Genomic DNA, 19,841 nt, shown 5'->3' with positions numbered 1-19,841 from the left:
TGGACTGGCAATGCCAGACCCTACTATCTAACTCAGTGAGGACTCTAGAGAAAGGCAGGTTTGGAATAGAAATGATATCAGAGTTGGGGGCTGGGATTTCTATGATTCTCTTGGTGTCCCTCTCAGGGCTGCAAGATTGCTATAGCAGTTCTAAGTGGCATATCCTTATGTAGTATTTTCAAAGTCAGGAAAGAGGGAAAGAATAGATAAAGGGCCTTCTCCCTAAATCATCTCTCTCATTTTCATGCAGAAAAATCCTTTCTGAGAAGCATCACCAGCAGAGTTTACCTTTCCTCTCACTGCTCAGGACTGGATTAAGTGCTTCTCCTTGTACCAGTCACTGACCACAAATAGGGTTGCCATGACTGGCTTAGTCCAATCATGATTCATCCCTGGGGAGTGCACATTTTTTAGCACTCTTCAAAATGAGAATTCTGTTTTTAAGACAGGCTGTTAGGTAGGCAATTAATAGTGTCTGCCACTATTACTGAACTCCTTTAGTAAGATCAAATAGCTATTATGCACAAATGTACAATTACAACTCTGATGAGTGCAAAGGAATGACTGGTGCTATGAAATGAAAGGGATTTAATCGAGCCTGCCCACTCTTCTTCAAATAATTGATAATTAGGTTAAGATGTGGAGAAAGTTTCAGAAGTTAGGTAGGCAAAGGGGTTAAGGTATAGTAGAGTGGGGGAGGGAGGAGGAAGCATTCCACACAGAGGAAGCATATTGTGTTTATGTAAATTAAAAGGGCACATAAATATTCACTGCTGTTCTCACTAGTCGCTGGTCCCTGAAGGCCTTTGAGTTACTTCTAGAGGTAGAAGAAATTGGTAGACCTTGTAGGTCTACAAGTAGGACGCTGAAATACTGGAATTTCTGAAAAATTTCCATGTGTTGAAGGGACAACAGGACAGATTATTTAACTTGGATTGTTTTACAAAATCCTTGCTGTGGAGTTGCCATATGTAATGCGCTTATAGGCAAAAATCAGGCTGTCACCCCTGCTCCTTCTCTCTAACAGTTGCCTGCAGCTAGAATCTTTTTTTTTTTTTTATACTTTAAGTTTCAGGGTACATGTGCACAATATGCAAGTTTGTTACATATGTATCCATGTGCCATGTTGATTTCCTGCACCCATTAACTCGTCATTTAGCATTAGGTGTATCTCCTAATGCTGTCCCTCCCCCCTCCCCCCACCCCACAACAGTCCCCGGAGTGTGATGTTCCCCTTCCTGTGTCCATGTGTTTTCATTGTTCAATTCCTACCTATGAGTGAGAACATGTGGTCTTTGGTTTTTTGTCCTTGCCATAGTTTACTGAGATTGATGGTTTCCAGTTTCATCCATGTCCCTACAAAGGACATGAACTCATCATTTTTTTATGGCTGCATAGTATTCCACGGTGTATATGTGCCACATTTTCTTAATCCAGTCTATCATTGTTAGACATTTGGGTTGGTTCCAAGTCTTTGCTATTGTGAATAGTGCCACAATAAACATACGTGTGCATGTGTCTCTATCGCAGCACGATTTATAGTCCTTTGGGTATATACCCAGTAATGGGATGGCTGGGTCAATTGGTATTTCTAGTTCTAGATCCCTGAGGAATCGCCACACTGACTTCCATGATGGTTGAACTAGTTTACAGTCCCACCAACAGTGTAAAAGTGTTCCTGTTTCTCCACATCCTCTCCAGCACCTGTTGTTTCCTGACTTTTTAATGATGGTCATTCTAACTGGTGTGAGATGGTATCTCATTGTGGTTTTGATTTGCATTTCTCTGATGGCCAGTGATGATGAGCATTTTTTCATGTCTTTTGGCTGCGTAAATATCTTCTTTTGAGAAGTGTCTGTTCATGTCCTTCGGCCACTTTTTGATGGGGTCGTTTTTTTCTTGTAAATTTGTTTGAGTTCATTGTAGATTCTGGATATTAGCCCTTTGTCAGATGAGTAGGTTGCAAAAATTTTCTCCCATTTTGTAGGTTGCCTGTTCACTCTGATGGTAGTTTCTTTTGCTGTGCAGAAGCTCCTTAGTTTAATTAGATCCCATTTGTCAATTTTGGCTTTTGTTGCCATTGCTTTTGGTGTTTTAGACATGAAGTCCTTGCCCACGCCTATGTCCTGAATGGTATTGCCTAGGTTTTCTTCTAGGGTTTTTATGGTTTTAGGTCTAACATTTAAGTCTTTAATCCATCTTGAATTAATTTTTGTATAAGGTGTAAGGAAGGGATCCAGTTTCAGCTTTCTACATATGGCTAGCCAGTTTTCCCAGCACCACTTATTAAATAGGGAATCCTTTCCCCATTTCTTGTTTTTGTCAGGTTTGTCAAAGATCAGATAGTTGTAGATATGTGGCATTATTTCTGAGGGCTCTGTTCTGTTCCATTGATCTATGTCTCTGTTGTGGTACCAGTACCATGCTGTTTTGGTTACTGTAGCCTTGTAGTATAGTTTGAAGTCAGGTAGTGTGATGCCTCCAGCTTTGTTCTTTTGGCTTAGGATTGACTTGGCAATGCGGGCTCTTTTTTGGTTCCATATGAACTTTAAAGTAGTTTTTTCCAATTCTGTGAAGAAAGTCACTTTAGTTGATATCAGTTAAAAACATTAAGAACAGTACCCTCACTTCTCTGACACCTTCTGTGATGCTAATTTCTGTACTTGATACTTACATGATTCCCATTTTAAAATTTTTGATGCAGTTGAACATTAAATGAAAAACAACGTTCTCTGAGATTTTGTGGGTTTCCCCAGAGAGACAATAAAATAAAATGTCTTTTGGCTTCAATACACATAGAATTTTTGTGGACACTGGGCTATTCTCTGCAAGGATAAAATGGTAGTTTTATAAATTTGTCCAGGAGTATACAGTTGTAACCAATGACTAAAAGTGACCTCTTTTGAAAATTTGAAACTCTATTATCAAAAGAATGCATATATTACATAATTTAATTATTTAAAAAGTATTCATGATACTTGAATTCTCCTAGTGTCTACCCTTTCTGGCTTACAATTCATGAAAATTTCATTTTCATGTTTAAAAATTTGGACGTTTTTATTTAAATCTTGTAAAATGTGGCAATATTGCTATGGTAGATAGGATACAGGCTCAACTGTTCTCACAAGACTCCAAAATAATAGTGGCTTAAAAAAAAATAACAGCTTGGGGCCGGGCATGGTGGCTCACGCCTGTAATCCTAGCACTTTGGGAGGATGAGGCAGGCAGATCACTTGAGGTCAGGAGTTCAAGACCAGCCTGGCCAACATGATGAAACCCCGTCTCTACTAAAAATAGAAAAATTAGCCAGGTGTGGTGGCAAATGTCTGTAATCCCAGCTACTTGGGAGACGAGGCAGGAGAATTGCTTGAACCCGGGCAGTGGAGGTTGCATTGAGCTGATAACATGTTCCTAGGCAATAGAGTGAGATTCTGTCTTAAAAACAAACAAACAAACAAACAAACACAAAAAACAAAATAACAGTTGGAGATTCATATGGCAGTTGCATAGGTGCCTTCTATCTTATTGCTTTACTATTCTAATATCAGTTTTCCCCTCATGATCTAGGAATGGCTACTTCAGCTCCTGGAATTACATTCACATTCCAGCCAGTGGCAAGGAACAGAGAGAAGGGAAGGGTACATTCCTTCCCTATAAGGGAATAACTCAGATGTTATCACCTCACTTCTGCTTGCATCCTTTTGGCAAGAACTTAGTCATATGGGTACAACTAGCAACAAGACAGTTGGGAAATAATGTGGAAATATTGTCTGTGTGCCCACTTAAAACTCAGAGATTTTCTAAAATTAAAAGAGGGAGGATGAATATTGGAAGGCAGTAACGTTCTGTGCTGTAATCACCACATTTTGGCAGTTGCCAAAAGAAGCAGTTGAATAGTTTTGAACTTAGATGTGAGTATATAATTCGGGGTAAAATGGGTGTTTGTGGAGACACAATTATATTTATGCATATTATACCCTATTTTATGCAATTTTGTGTCCCTACCATCTAGCATAGTATACTACTAAAAATAAACATGTAAAAATATGTTTGGAATGAATGACCATCCTTCTTTTCTTTTCTTGTACAATCTGTATTAGATATGTATTCTTTTTTTACACTTGCTGTATATTCATCCTTATCCATATTTCACTTCCCTTCTCAAAAGGGATTTAAGAGTCAAGATGATCATAGTTCATAGTATGATAGAGGAGTACTTTGTATCTCTGTGTGTTTAAGTCTATATGTAAAATCTAATAGGAATCTGAATTAACTTAAAACAACAAAGGACCAACTTTCCCTATCCCCAAATTGACAGTTTTAACTTCTATTATCATGTTTTAATTATCAATAGAGTAGCTGTATTCTTTTGAATGTTCAGTACTGTGTCTGAGAATTCTGCAGATTTTTTTTTAATTGATACCCAAGGCCATTAATTGGTTTGTGAAGATGTTTTCTCTGCACCTTACGTGTATATTTTATGTACTGACCAGCTATCCCTGGAGAAGATAAGATAATCTGAGGAATAAAAGGGTTCTGACATGATTTTTTTTTGTATCTCAGAATTAGGTATTCTATAGACAGTTTGATCATTTATCTTGTTTTTGGCCTTCTGTTAATATACAGATTCATTTGTTCTTATGTTAATTTATACTACACATTTTTAATAACTCTTAAGTGTCAGGTGCTGCATTCAGTGTTGGAAGCATGAAGATGCATGAGACCCTCACTCAGTGTGCACCTCACTCAGCTTAGTGTCAGTGCCATATCGTGTGGGGAGTGTTGTGCCAGGCCCCAACTGTGGGGTAACTGAGGGGGAAGCAAGGAGCTTGTGAGGCAATGGGGGCAGGTGGGATGCTGCCATGATTCATGTGAGCTTTGATTGTTGAGAAATAATATGGCAATAGTTCCATTTGATGGGAGTGATACATACAAAGTGTGAGTTAGAGGTGGAATTGGAGAGCTGGATCATGGAGGACCCTTTATACACCATGCAGAGGAGTGGGGACTTAATGTCCCCAGGTCGGTGGCTTTCAAACCTTTTTGTCCACAACCCATAGTAATGCGTATGTTTTTACATGGTGACTTATTACTAGGCCCGGACCTAACATTTGCAGGGCCTGGGCAAGAGGACAAATGGTAGCATAGATACATACAGTATAGCTGAATAGTTAAAACTCAAGGCAAAAAACTGTTAGAAAAGGATATACCAACCTACCTTGACACATACACCTTATAATGAAAAATGATACCAAATAACTGAGAGTAGTGCAAATTTAAAATTAATTTTGTCTTCTACCAAAAGACTACGGATTTACCCTGAGGAAATGCCAGGACAGTGGTAACTGGGCCAAGCTGGAGGAGAGGAGGGAAAGGCTCACTCAGCCTTCTCTTCCAATGGCCATGGAATCTGTAGATAGATACCTCCTTTCTCTTGCTCTTTTTTGGGGGAGGGGCGCTTTCATTTCTGCCAGAGGCTCTTGGCCCCCACCCATTGCTCCTTCTATACCCAACAGCCAGGCATCGAGTTCCAAAGTAATCTAGTCCATGACAATCCAGTCCAAGGGCAACCTCTGGCCCCCAGGTGCTCTCAGCCACTCACCCTCACAGGAGGGTTTACATTAAGAGTTCTCTGAGCAGGAATGTGAAGAAGTATTCACACAGGGGGCCCCTGCTTTCTATGCCACACCTTTTTCCCATTCTTTTAGGGCCAAGGGGTCCCTCCAGCCCTCAGGTCCAGGCTCTTTCATTCAGCTGACAACTTTTGGCCACTCCTTGGACTGGAGGTACACACATGCTAGTAGTACTACCTGACCTGAAGAAGGGGCCCATGTAGGTCAGAGTAGCAACTTAAGGCCATTTGGGTAGAGAATGATGGTGATGCTGGTAGTCAGAGCTTCAGGTGGAAAAGAGAACTCCCTGGCTGGTGGAAAATAGCACAGGCAGAGGAAGGCCAGAGCAAAAGCTTCTTGCTTGTCACTGGTGGATCTGAAGGGAAGGAGGACATTGGTTATGAGGTTATTCAGTCAAGGAAAGGCCTAAAGATGGTGAAAGTGAAGACAGACAGGAGGGGAGGGATGTAGAATCTGCAGGTCTTGATGACTAATTAGATATTGGGGGTGCAGAAGAAATCTAGAATAATGCCATCATTTTTGATGAATGCCATTTAAGGCCACAGTGTGACATTCAGGTAGTATTTTGTTTATTATTTGGAAATATGGGTCAAGATATGGTCAAAGAAATGTTTTTATTTGGATAGTTTGTTAAGATGTGAATTTCTAGGCCCCACCTACTGAATCAGAATCACCAGGAGAAGTCCTAGGAGCCTGCAGGTGAGCAAATTCCTGCGGTGATTTTGAGACACATCTGTACCCTAGAGAGTAGGAACAGTGTTTCAGGTGGCCTGAGGGCTGAACTCTGGTGCTCACCAATACTTAAGGGACAGGAGGAGGAGGGGAAGTGACAGACAGACACTGGAAAGAAGTGGGCAGTATGTCCAATGAAAGAGAGAGGTTTAGTAAAGTAAGGACGGTGACACAGCTTGTGCATTTAACATTGGGAAGCTTCTGATAAACCTTAGCAAAGGCAGATTGCACTGATCGAATATGTTGGGAGATCAGGAAAGGGAGATAGATGATATAGGATATAGTCTATACATCTTTTTTACATTACAATTTGATTGTGAAGCCAGACAAAAGAGGGATAACAAAGCAAGGCACAGATTTGAAGGAGGCCTTTAAAAACAATCCTGGAGCACTTATATGATGAAGGGAAGAGGAACCTGTGGAGAACCAGATACTGAATATATGGCAGAGAAAAGGAGTAATTGATATAGCCTGGTGTCAAAGGAGATGAGAGATGCATTTTAGGACCCAGGAGGAGGGAAGCTTAAGCAGAAGGAAGAACACCTCTGGCTTCTATACAGTTAAGAAGGAGAAAGGGCATGCATAGATGCAAAAAATTCTCTTAACAGACATTTGAACACAAACCCTAGTCACAATTTAGGTGTTGTGGCTACAGAGGTTAATAAGGCATGGCTATAGTTGAGTGGGGGAGATAGACAAGGAAACCAGCAAGATAACATGTGGCAAGTGTTGTTAGAGTTGTGCTAAGAGATGGTGGAAACACAGGGGAGGGCATGAGACAGGGCATTGCAGAATTGGAGAGAGGGCAAAATGTGAAAATGGGTTTGTACCTGAAATAGAAGGCAGGGACATGGAAGAGAAAGGTTGAGATGAGGACTATGGTAGGGCCAGGACTTAGGGAAAATGTGCACCAGGATTACGGCGGTGGTGATCGGTAACCATGGATGCAATTTTACATGTACATGTATATGTGTGTATTACATATTACACATATATGTGTATATATTTTACATATACATATACACACACACACACATACACACAATCATACAATTATAAGCATCAGCTGAAACTTTGTTTCGGAGGACTTCAGAAAATGAATGTTTATGACCAAGGAAGCTTCTTGCTTATCCTTCCCTTTCCCCCTTTGATGACTTTTCTTGAGGCTAATTTAGGTACAGAAAGCCACCACTTCCAAAAGTGCTTTGGTACCCTGGCATAATTTCAAAGAAATCTCCTTTCCCACTTAGTTAACTACATTTCTCCAGGAAAAAAAAGTCTTCTCTGTCAATGTAACATCCTTTAACAGGACTCCTGCTGGTCGGTTCTTGTATCTTGCTGTGGCAGCTGTGAACATATATACTATTGATTGTTGATGTGTGATATAAATCCGACTGGAGCATGCCCACTAATTGGTTTGAGAGCTAGATATAGACAATGCTGTTTTATAGTAGCTTGTGTAGATAGGCCTAGTCATAGGGTTAATTCTGCTTGACAGCACATCAGCAGCATCTTGAGAGTAATTACCTAACAGAAGTTTTCCCACAGCCGAACTGAGAGCTTCAAAGGCTTCTGAATTTACAACCAGTATTAACCAATATCTGAAACATAATGTTCCCACAAGAGCTCAGAATTTTTTCTCCTTTTTATTAAATGTATGGGGTTACTAGGTTCATTTGCTGTGTGCTAAGAACTTAGTGAAAAGTTACTTGGTGTTGAATAATTTCAAACCTTGAATAATAAAGAGAATAATTATGATTTGGTTTTGTATTGCTTAATTATCTTACTGAAACAAGTTAATCTGTAAAGATCAGGTGCCTTTTAAAAAAATGTATTGTATCCTGTTTCACCCAAAAACAAATTTAAAAAGTTAATATCTTTTCCATATTGTGCTATCTGTATTGATATTTGCATATTTAGAGGGCCTAGGGTAATGCATGCATATAAAATGATTACAATACATATATATTAACATTTTAGAAATATACACTGAAAAATGTAACTATTACCTCCCCTCCCAACCACACCCCCCTCCCTCATGAAATAATTGTTCTTTTACAAACAGTTTTTATATTGTAAAAACTTTCTTTTTCTTTGCAGGTCAGAAACCAAATTTGACTCCGGCTCAGGTATGTTTACATTAATAATGCTATTCTGAATATATTTTATTTACATTATTCTCTGAGGAGTAATTCATCAGATCAAGAACCATTTTGATTTTAAACAGACTAGGCAGTCTCTTTTCAAAACGTGAGTCCCACCTCAAAGCAGGGCTATTGACTGCATCAAATCATAATTTGAGATGTTCACTTTGGAGTCTTCATAGCTCTGCAATAAGCATTACATGCCCTATATCTGCAGAGTTTCATTTTAAAAGCAGAGGTGGGGGTTATACATACTAATTGCTCAAAGTAGATTATTATTTTCTCAGTGGACAAAGCATCCTGAGTAATTTGAAAATTCTCTTTAGGTTGTCACCAAATGTAGGAGATGGATGCATTTAATTCAGCAAACTATAGAGAGTTCAAGCCAATAGAAACAGAAATTTGTCTATGGTTTATTAGCTTGTTTTCTTTAAAAAAAAGTTTTATTGCTAGATGGGTGATAGAAAATGAAGGTCACCTTAAGCCATTATTTTGAATCTATTAAGGCAAAATTTACATTCTCACAAGCAGTAGCATATCAGCCTCATTAGACATTTTCTTTTCATTAAGCATGAAATGTAGCTATATAATTATCAGGTTTGACTATGTCATTATGTCACTTGCTGAGATTTATGTTCTTCAAAGTTTCTGATGGCATTTACAATTAAAGCACAAAAATTGCCTCATATTTCATACAAAGGAATTATGTATGCCCTTTGGTAGACTGTTAACAGATAAATAAACATTAATTTTTGAATTCCAGGAGAAAATAATTTACAGAAAAATATATAACTTGTTGAATTTAAAAGTAACATTTTTACTCTGGTTCAAGTTTCACTGTATTGTAACTTTAAAAATGTTTTTACTTATTATGTCCACAAAGGAACAAGTGCTATATATTGTTTTTGATAGTAGTGTTAAGGAGACAACACAATTTTTCTTCCTTATAAGCCTTTTCTTTTATTGTATGGTTTTGTGAATTTGGTGAGACTCATTAACGATGAAGTCTGTACATTTGAGTTAACAAATTTACCTAGTTTGAGAACTCCAGAAATCTTTGTATCCTGTGTCTTCTGCAGCCTCTGAATCAGATGTATGAATGATAGTATAAGATAAACATTTTTGTTGAAAACGCTGACTATATAGAGACTAAAGGTGGGATGGCATTGTATCAACTGTTTGACTCCTTGATTCACAGATGGCTCAAAATAAGACGAAAAATCTTTTTCATTTTTTAAGTTAAAATCTTTAAGTATAATTAAAAATAAATGAATAAAGTTGATGGAGAGGGTATTTTTACCTATAAATTACATGTCTTTTTTTTCCCTGTCGGTCACCAAATATTTATTAAGAACCCACTTCATTATGATCTGATGTAATTGCCTAAACATCAAGTCAGAAACTGGTTTTAGGGTACAGGGTCTGGAATATAGCTTTTAAAAATGAATAAGTCCACTAGGTTCATCTTGAAGGTAGAATTGAAGGTAGAACCTGGAAGTAGTGTACAAAACTGAAATATTAGGCAGCTATTGTCAAAGTCAGACAATTTATGTTAACTTTTCAAATCCAAATTAAAGTGCGCTGCTAAATTCCTGTACTGAAGGTAGGTATTTGTCATGAAAATAGTTATAACAGCTGTACAGGCACACATCTTTCACTCTTGTGACCAAAGATTTTGTGCATGACTTATTTTTTTTTCAAGTTCTTATTTAAAAAAATATCTATCATGGACAACATCTGCATGTCTTTGAAAACTACAAAGTTCTGTACTCTGAAAAGTCTTAAAGGGGAATACTGATTAAAAGTTTATTTATTCTTTTAATTTTAAACTTAAATATGTTGTGGAAAGAATTCAGATGTTTTCAAATTAAGAAACGGAATTTTTTTTCTTATAAGCTCCTTTTAGCTTATGACTGAAAGAATCATGACAAAGGAAGCTAGAAATGTATTCTTTGGCATCCTATATCATGAAAATTTTGGTTAGAAATAAGGCAGCATAGGGCCGGGCACAGTGGCCCATGCCTGTAATCCCAGCACTTTGGGAGGCAGAGGCAGGCGGATCGCAAGGTCAGGAGATGGAGACCATCCTGGCTAACACGGTGAAACCCCGTCTCTACTAAAAATACAAAAATAATTAGCTGGGCGTGGTGGCACGTGCCTGTAGTCCCAACTACTCAGGAGGCTGAGGCAGGAGAATCACTTGAATCCAGGAGGCAAAGGTTGCAGTGAGCCGAGATCGTGCCACTGCACTCCAGCCTGGGCAACAAGAGCCAGACTCCATCTCAAAAAAAAAAAAAAAAAAAAAAAAATGGAAATAAGGTAGCATATTGGAACAATTAAATAGGTTCAGATTCTCTATTGTTCATCAAATACAGAAAGTAAACTAGGTCTGTCTAATGTTGTATACAGCTGTGACAAAGCAAGATTTTTAAATGAAGGAATATGCCAATCTTACTAGGAAAAAAAACCGTAAAAAATAAATACTATGGTCAGTGACTAGCCATAACGGAAAGGATTTCAAAGTTAAATTTTATGTGTGTGTGTGTGTATACTCACACACCCACACACCCCCCCGACACACACAAAGTATATCAAGGAAAGTACTCAATTTATGCAGAGCTTACCGCACAACATTTTTAGTTTACGTAAATGAGTTTTAGGCTGTGGAGTGAGATTCATGAGAAAGGAAGGAAAGTTTTCATTGCCAGCGCATGGTAAAAAGTTTCATTTGTTGAATGTATACCAAATGATTATCCTAGAAATTGATTTAAATTTTTTCTGATCAGAATTGCATCTTTTTTTTTTTTTACAAAAGCAAATCCTCAAACAACCTCCTGTGCTTTTTAAATTAACAATTTTTTATAATGAAAAAATTTCAACCATGTAAAAAAGTAGAAAGTATAGTGTGATTAGCACCCATATAGTCACCCTCTAAATGTTACTTTTGTTATTTGCCGAATTTGTTTTACCTTTTTTTGCTTGAAATATTTTAAAGCAAATTACATACCTTTCATGTGATTTTTACAATCTAGAAGTTATAGATGGTCTTGACTTATTAAAAGGAGTTAAAGTTTTGAGGCTTTCATCTATTTTAGAAATTTGAGTCACATACACATTATTGTGTAAAGGATTGTGGCATTTTCATGTCCACATCCAGTTGAAAACTCTTTGAAAGTCCTATTTATGGTGAATTGTATAGTTAAGAAAACCTTCAACCAGAAGGCAGAGGCCCTGAATTAATTCTGACCTGAGAACTCCAGAAATTTTCTATTCTCAAAATTAGTTAAAATGTCAGCTGCCATTTAGCTGTGGTATCTGTGTACTGAGTAATATACTGATTAAAAACCTTTTCTGTTGATTTATAACTCAATCACCTGAAGTTTTTGGCTTTGCCAATTGAGAACAGTCAGCTTACGTTCTTTTTAAAAGGAGTTTTAAGGTTTCCATTTTATACCTTTTCCTAGTTGATGTACTAATGTTGGCTTGCCTAGGATTGTGTGGAGTTGGTGATTTTACTAATAGAGTAAAACAGACTTGCTTTTATGTTCAGAAGTAGCAAGAAGCTATACTCTTCTCCCCACCTCCCAAGAAGGGAAGTTAGTTGATGCTGGAGGAAGCAGAGCATTGAGTTTAATGTAGTGATTAAACATGAAAGCCATATATCAAATCTCAGGAGAAACATGCTTTTGAAAGAGGCAGAGAACTGTGGAGCATATTGCATGATAGGCTATATAAACAGAGCCCTGGAGGTCAGTGTGTGGATGCAAACCAATTAAATAAAAGAACTTACTGGCTTTGCTTTCTATCATCTGGATGGGGAGGATCATAAGTTAACATGCACAGGATTGAAGTGTAAACTTTGCTTAAATAAGCTAGGCACCTTTGGAAATTTCATTAACTCTTTCAATCCACTGCTAACATATACTTTCAAAAACCAAAGTCTCTGGAAGTTTTTAAAAAATCCAAAATATATGTTCTCTTGGCCCTCTGTACATACCCATTGGCAAAGAGTAATGGACTAGTAACGAGTAGGATGGAAGAAAAAGTGAAGGATGAGGGTGAAAAGACCAAGAGTTGTCTCTGTCCCCAAATTTCAAGAACATGCACATCTCTCAAACACAAGCCATTTGGAAAAGCAGAGCTCTTGCAAAATAACTGAAAAAATATGTTTTTCTCTTCTGAATTCTGGGTATAAGGATATAGGTGGAATTTACTAGTCACTAATATAACTTCAGGATATTGTTATTTCTGTTCCAATAAAGTAGAATAGCTTTCTGACCAAGAAGAATCTTATTTATAAGTTAACCTTAACTTATTAACTTATTTATAAGTTAATAACTGGATGTTAAGGACAGCTTGTACTGTAATTCTGTGGTCCCAACCTTATCAGGCAATGTTTGGGTGAGAAAATGAAGTACCAAGTTAAATGGTATAGATTCATGGTCCATAAACATTCAAAACAAAGATTTTTTTTTTTCTATAGAGTCATGTTGGCTGAGAAAGTGAATAAGCTTATGTTTAGTGCTTGTTGATTCTGGGCTGCTTGGAATAGCTATACTAAGGAAATGGGCTCATAGAACACAGCAACTCAAAGGTATAAGATTTCATGAAAGCGAATTATGGAGGATTAAGAAACCTAATGAGCATGGTTTAGTGTGCGGAGTTGAGGAGGGAGCTCACTATTAAATAAAGCCGAGAGTGTAGAAGGTTAGGAGATCTTAAAAGACATGATTATAAAAGGCACAACAGAATATAATTATGCTGAAGGAGGGGGGCGGAATCCAAGGAACAAAAAGCAGCTAGTGTCGCTTTTAGAATCTGTAGTTAAAAAGGAATCTACACCAGGGTAAGGAAATCAAAGAACATAATCAGTTAAAGCTTGAGGCAAAAACATAAGGGCAGGGAAAAATAGAGTGGGGCTGTTAAGGTAGTCGCTAAGTTGAAGGGAAATGAGGAATTTGAATGTAGTAGAAATAGAGTTTTGAAAGCTTATTAACAAATGAGAGAATTTGCCTAACATATAAACTTTCCTCAAGAACTATTAATAAAGAAAATCTTTTCAGTTCTTGTAAGCATGAGAATATATTGACAATACTTTTTAGCTGTGCAGTTCAATTTCTTCATTTTAAATTTCTTATTTTAAACTCATAACATTGAAGAACAAGGAAATAAAATATAAATATTTATATAAGAATATTGAAATCTGCATTTGGGCATCATTTATCAGCAGAAATAAGAAAAATATTGACGGTTCATCTATTCATTCATTCATCATATATTTACTGGGCATACCATATGCCAGATGTTGAGGTTATAGCTGTGAACAGGGTGGATACAATAACTTCTGTCATGGAATCTTACGCTGGTTGGTTGGTCCATGGTCCATTATACAAATTCACACGAACTTACCTGCATACTTAAGTGAGGAGGCCTAACAAGACCAAAACTTAAATCTAAATGGTGAGTCAAAGACCTCTTGATATTTAGACATAAGCCAATTTATTTTAGATTTAGACAAATTCACCTTTCTTGACTGTATTCAAGCGATATCATTCTGTTTTCCACAGACTTTTAAGAGAACAGCCTAATAATGCTAATGGTTAGTGTGTAATTTTTCTAGAGTTTTCAATATGAGCGACATTTTCCGTTTGATTATCATCTTTAAAAAATCAACTTAGATGAGAACACACTGACAAATATTTGTGAATACGGTTCTATTCTTTGTTTTTGTTTATTTCTTTTACAGGATCCTATTCAAGGTTAGCCTGAAAAATCAGGCAACCTTCTCTATAGCAATCTTTCTTTCTTTTTTTTTTTTTTTTGAGACAGAGTCTTGCTCTGTCGCCCAGGCTGGAGTGCAGTGGCGCCATCTCGGCTCAATGCAAGCTCCGCCTCCCAGGTTCACGCCATTCTCCTGCTTCAGCCTGTCGAGTAGCCGGGACTACAGGCACCCGCCACCACGCCCGGCTATTTTTTTTTTTTTTTTGTATTTTTAATAGAGACGGGGTTTCACCGTGTTAGTCAGATCTCCTGAACTCGTGATCCGCCCGCCTCAGCCTCCCGAAGTGCTGGGATTACAGGCATGAGCCACCGCGCTTGGCCTATATCAATCTTTCTTGATTGAATAGAATCAAGTAGAGGAGACATGGCTCTTCATCCCCTTTTATAAACTAACTTGACCAGGAAACAGCAAGGCATAGTGGCTAAGTGCGGAGGTTTGGGTCAGATAGATGTAAGTCTCTCTTTCTAATAATTTTCTATTGATTTTCTCAGATTTCATATGTACCCTTATGTCACATACTTACATTTTGTATTTTTTCTTAGAACTAGAGTGTTTAAAAGCTATGAATTTCCTTCACTGGAGCTTTAGTTGAGTCCTAGAGTTTTAATATTTTATTTATTTTTATTTTTTTTTAGAGGCAGGGTCTCTGTTGCCCAGGCTGGAGTGCTGTGGCATGATCATAGCTCACCATAACCTTGAACTCCTGGGATCAGGTGACCTCCTGCCTCAGTCTCCCAAGTAGCAGGGAATACAGGTGCACACCACCATGCCAGGCCTATAAAAAAACATTTTTGTAGAGACTGGATCTTGCCATGTTGCCCAGGCTAGTCTCAAACTCCTGGCTTCAAGCAATCCTCCTGCCTCAGTCTTCCACAGCACTAGAATTAGGCATGAGCCACTGTGCCCAGCCCAATATTGTATTTTAAATAAATGCAGTTTTTATTTTCTTTTGGACATGATAGTTATTTAGGAAAGGTTTTTTTTTTTAATTTCCAAATTTTCTACCTTCTACTTTTATTAATGTTTTCCAGTTTTATTGTTTGGTAGTCAAAGGATTTGGCCTTACTACCTTTTAGAAAGTCTATTATTCAGTACTTACTAAAGTTTTTTTTTTTTTGATCTCCCATGTATTTAATTTTTGTGGCTTTTTTTTTTTTTGGAAAACTATATTCTCTGCAATGTAAAGGCGTCAGTGGACATTTATTAGATAACCTGATTCATGATAATTAATCCTTTGTATCATTATTTATTTGGTTTTTATTTTATCTGACAAGGACAGTGAAAGGAATGAGTTTGTAATTTTTTTTTTTTTGAGACGGAGTCTCGCTCTTTCGCCCAGGCCGGAGTGCAGTGGCGCGATCTCGGCTCACTGCAAGCTCCGCCTCCCGGGTTCACGCCATTCTCTTGCCTCAGCCTCCCGAGTAGCTGGGACTACAGGGGCCCGCCACTGCGCCCGGCTAATTTTTTGTATTTTTAGTAGAGACGGGGTTTCGCCGTGTTAGCCAGGATGGTCTCTATCTCCTGACCTCGTGATCCGCCCGCCTTGGCCTCCCAAAGTGCTGGGATTGTCATTTTTTATTTTACCTGAATTCTGCTTCTTTAGATATCACCATCCCTGTGTTGTCAGCTCCACATACTCCATAAGTCTGGTGGCAGCTAATTTACTTGGGGCATGCGTTACACTTGTCTCCTTATAGAGAACATTACTGCAAAGCAATGCTCATAGAAATGAAGGCTGCTAACACAGGAACAGAAAACCAAACACTGCATGTTCTCACTCATAAGTGGGAGGTGTACAATGAGAACACACGGACACAGGGAGGGGAACATCACACACCGGGACCCGTCAGAGGGTGGGGCGATAGGGGAGGGATAGCATTAGGAGAAATACCTAATGTAGATGAGGGGTTGATAGGTGCAGCAAATCACCATAGCACATGTATACCTATGTAACAAACCTGCACGTTCTGCACATTTATCCAACAACTTAAAGTATATATATAAAAAAAGAAAGAAACGAAGGCTGCTGTAAAGAGGAAACATGTTATTCCAAACTCATATGTGAAGCAAAAAGTTGCTGCAATTACCACCTGTAAATACAAGTGCTCTCCTCCTCCCTCATATCTCACAGCTTTACAAGGAAAGAGGCTCTGAGACTTTATATGATTCAAATGTTTGTTTTCTCCACTTAAGATCTTCCCCCGACTACTCCATCTCAAACATTACTATATCAATTAAATGTAGCCTTCCTTGACACCTTCCCGGCAGTCAGCCATCTGTTTCTCTGTGCAAACGCTGGCTCTTGTAGCACTTATCATCTGCAGTAATTATTTGTGTGGATCTTTTCTCTCTCTCCAAGTCTGTGAATTTCTTAAAGGCAAGAACCATGTCTCATTTTCCTTTATAGCCTTGATATCATTTTTTATTTTTCTGAGGCAGAGTCTTGCTCTGTTGCCCAGGCTGGAGTACAGTGGCACGATCTCGGCTCCCTGCCTCCTGGGATCAAGCGATTCTCCTGCCTCAGCCTCCCCAGTAGCTGGGATTACAGGCGCCCGGCCCCCTCTCTGACTCCCGCCCCTCCCTCTGCCCCCCGCCCCTCGTCCCCCCCCGCCCCCTGCCCCTCCGCAACCATGCCTGGCTAATTTTTGTACTTTCAGTAGAGATGGGATTTCACCACGTTGGCAAGGTATCCATCCGCCTCAGCCTCCCAAAGTGCTGGGATTACAGGCATAAGCCACAGCGCCTGGTCTATCTATAGTCTTGATGTCTTATATGAGATAATTACTCAATAAATAAAAATTCCATGAAGTTGGAAATTTTTGTTCTTTAATCGTAATAGAAATACATAACTAACGATGGAAGATTTATTCTCCCCTTTTATAGTGTTGAGTTGCTGCTGGGAAGTGGCTACTGGGCCAGAGTTGACAATTTCCAGGCCGTTTGCATCTATGTGGAGACATGTAACTAATTTTTACAGTGGAATGTATGTCATTTTTAGGTTAAGGGGATTAAATAGCCAATATGCTTTCCTTGTATCATTTTTCCTCTTCTGAGGTTAACTCATAGTTACATGTTGAACATGATGCCATCACAGTGTGGAGGGAGTTTGGATCCATACATCATACTTGGAGGAGATCCATGCAGGAGAGCCATTCATCCTAGAATATCTTCATTGGACTGCATATATTATGAAATAATTTTTTTATGATAAGCCACTAAGATTTTTCTATCACTTATTATAGCAGCTACTGTTACTTACCTTGACTAGCCCAGTGCTTAGACTAGTCCTTGGCAAAAAGTTATTTGCCTGTAATTATTATCTAGTGGCAAATATCCCTAGATGGCTTTTGGATAAATGATTGAATGAGTGGCCAGGAATTACATTATCTAACCTGAAGATGATCCTTTAAACCAAGGATCATACAAAAATAGAATACTATGTTCTATATAGTCATCAAGCCTATCAGCTACAGATTATCACAATAATGCAGTATAATAGGTAACCTCAAAAAGTGGTGATTTAAAACAATAATCATTTATTCATGCTTACATGGCTATGGGTTGGTTGGGTGTTGGCTGGCACATGCTAGTTGCAGGTTGGGTCCAGGTCTGTTCCACACTTGTCAATGACGGTAGATAAAAGGGCAAGCCCAACTATGCAAGCACATAATGATATGATTATAAAACACCTTGAAAATATAAAATGTAGTACAGGTTTGTATATGGTTGTGATGTGGTCATTAGTAGGCCATTAAAAAGGTTGCTGGCCACACACAAAAAGTAGCATTAATTGCCTTGGTGAATTTTTTGTGTCTAGTATCTGGCTATTAGCTTTCAGGCTCAGAAACCTAGATGTTTCACTATCTCTCAGGGGTGGGCTCACATGGACAAACCCAGAAGACTGATGGATGAAGCCAGAATGCCACTGTATTTCTTTATAATGAGAAATGTAATTTTCACATGAGTGAGAATACTTACATCTGCATGATCAGTGTCTTCTTTTTTTGTAAGTAATCCAGCTATATGAAACACAAAATCGCAAGAAAAATTCACTTGATCAGTTTACCAACATAAATCATTAATGTTGGGACTGAAATTTCCTTACTGTAACATGTATCAGCCTAAAGCTAGATATCTTTGAGAAGTCAAATCAAAATGGAGGATTGCTGTTGAGTACAGACTAAGAACAAAGAAAACAAATTGAATGTTTAGTTTTATGAGTTCAAGTTAACAATTATCTATCTCCAAATAGGGATAGTTCTGGCTAGTGAGACCTCTTTTTTTTTTTTTTTTTTTTTGAAACAGAGTCTCACTCTGTCGCCCAGGCTGGAGTGCAGTGGCGCAATCTCGGCTCACTGCAAGCTCCGCCTCCCGGGTTCACGCCATTCTCCTGCCTCAGCCTCTCCGAGTAGCTGGGACTACAGGCGCCCGCCACCACGCCCGGCTAATTTTTTGTATTTTTAGTAGAGACGGGGTTTCACCGTGATCTCGATCTCCTGACCTCGTGATCCGCCCGCCTCGGCCTCCCAAAGTGCTGGGATTACAAGCGTGAGCCACCGCGCCCAGCCTGAGACTTCTTATGACTTAAATTTAATTGGCCACAACTTCATTCAACCATCCATCCGTCCGTCCATCCATCCATCCATCCATCCATCTACCCATCCACCATCTACCCGTCCATCTATATAAAAGATAGCCTTGCTGTTGGACCTGGAGAATATACTGCAAATTCATTGCCTAAGACCTTGTTTCCAAATTCACAGAGCAGACCTTGGAAGCGATTGTAGAGCTGACAATTTACAGTTTAAATATTTCCTACCTTATTGAAATAAACTTGAAAATTTCAGTGGTTTAACAAATCACATCAGTATACTTAAATTAACGTGTAGAACAAGGTCAGTATATATATCAAAATATAGAACATTTCCACCTATTATGTTCCCTTATATCTTTCTTCAGTCAGTCCCCACTCATCAGAAGTAACCATTCTTCTGACTTCAGTCATCACAGATTAGATTTCCCTGTTCTTGAATTTCATATAAAATAAAATTATATGGTATATACTCTTTTTTGTATGGTGGCTTTTGCTCCATATCATGTTTTTGAGATTTATTCATGTTATTTGTACATATCAATAGTTATAGCTGAGTAGTATAAATTGGGAAGTATATTTTGCTCCAAGTTTGGCTACCATTGATGCAGTTGTGTTTACTGAGCAGTCTTGGTTTCTAATATTCTCGGGCCCAGAAGACTGTTATTAATATATTGAACCAGCATGTAGGCATTTTTACTTTGACTCAGTGATCAGTCGTGATCAGTCAGTCATTTGCATGTGCATGTAGAGCACTTACTCTATTCAAGACATGGCAAAGGACATATGAGTATGAGACAGTTTCTACATTTGTGGAGCTTATAATCTAATTAAAGAGATGAGATATATACATATGAAGATATCTGTAGGTTCAGGGTAATTTGAATGGTTTCAGCAATGGAGTCCTAAAAGAATTTAGAAGACATGAATTACTTTAGAGTATGGTGATTGATTGGGGC

General features: G+C 38.3%; 1 protein-coding gene across 2 annotated transcripts in view; it reads left to right on the top strand.

Annotated features, from left to right (window-relative positions):
- Window positions 1-19,841, top strand: part of MSRB3 (methionine sulfoxide reductase B3) — a 191,499-nt gene that overhangs the window by 80,279 nt on the left and 91,379 nt on the right. For both annotated transcript variants that reach the window (XM_003259599.4, XM_012500258.2), the window contains one exon: window positions 8,466-8,494. In XM_003259599.4, coding sequence (XP_003259647.1) covers window positions 8,466-8,494 — 29 coding nt within the window. The remainder of the gene's footprint in view (window positions 1-8,465; window positions 8,495-19,841) is intronic.

Source organism: Nomascus leucogenys, chromosome 10 (genome assembly GCF_006542625.1).
Source record: "Nomascus leucogenys isolate Asia chromosome 10, Asia_NLE_v1, whole genome shotgun sequence".
Taxonomy (NCBI): Eukaryota; Metazoa; Chordata; class Mammalia; order Primates; family Hylobatidae; genus Nomascus; species Nomascus leucogenys.
This window is presented reverse-complemented; position numbering and strand designations above follow the sequence as displayed.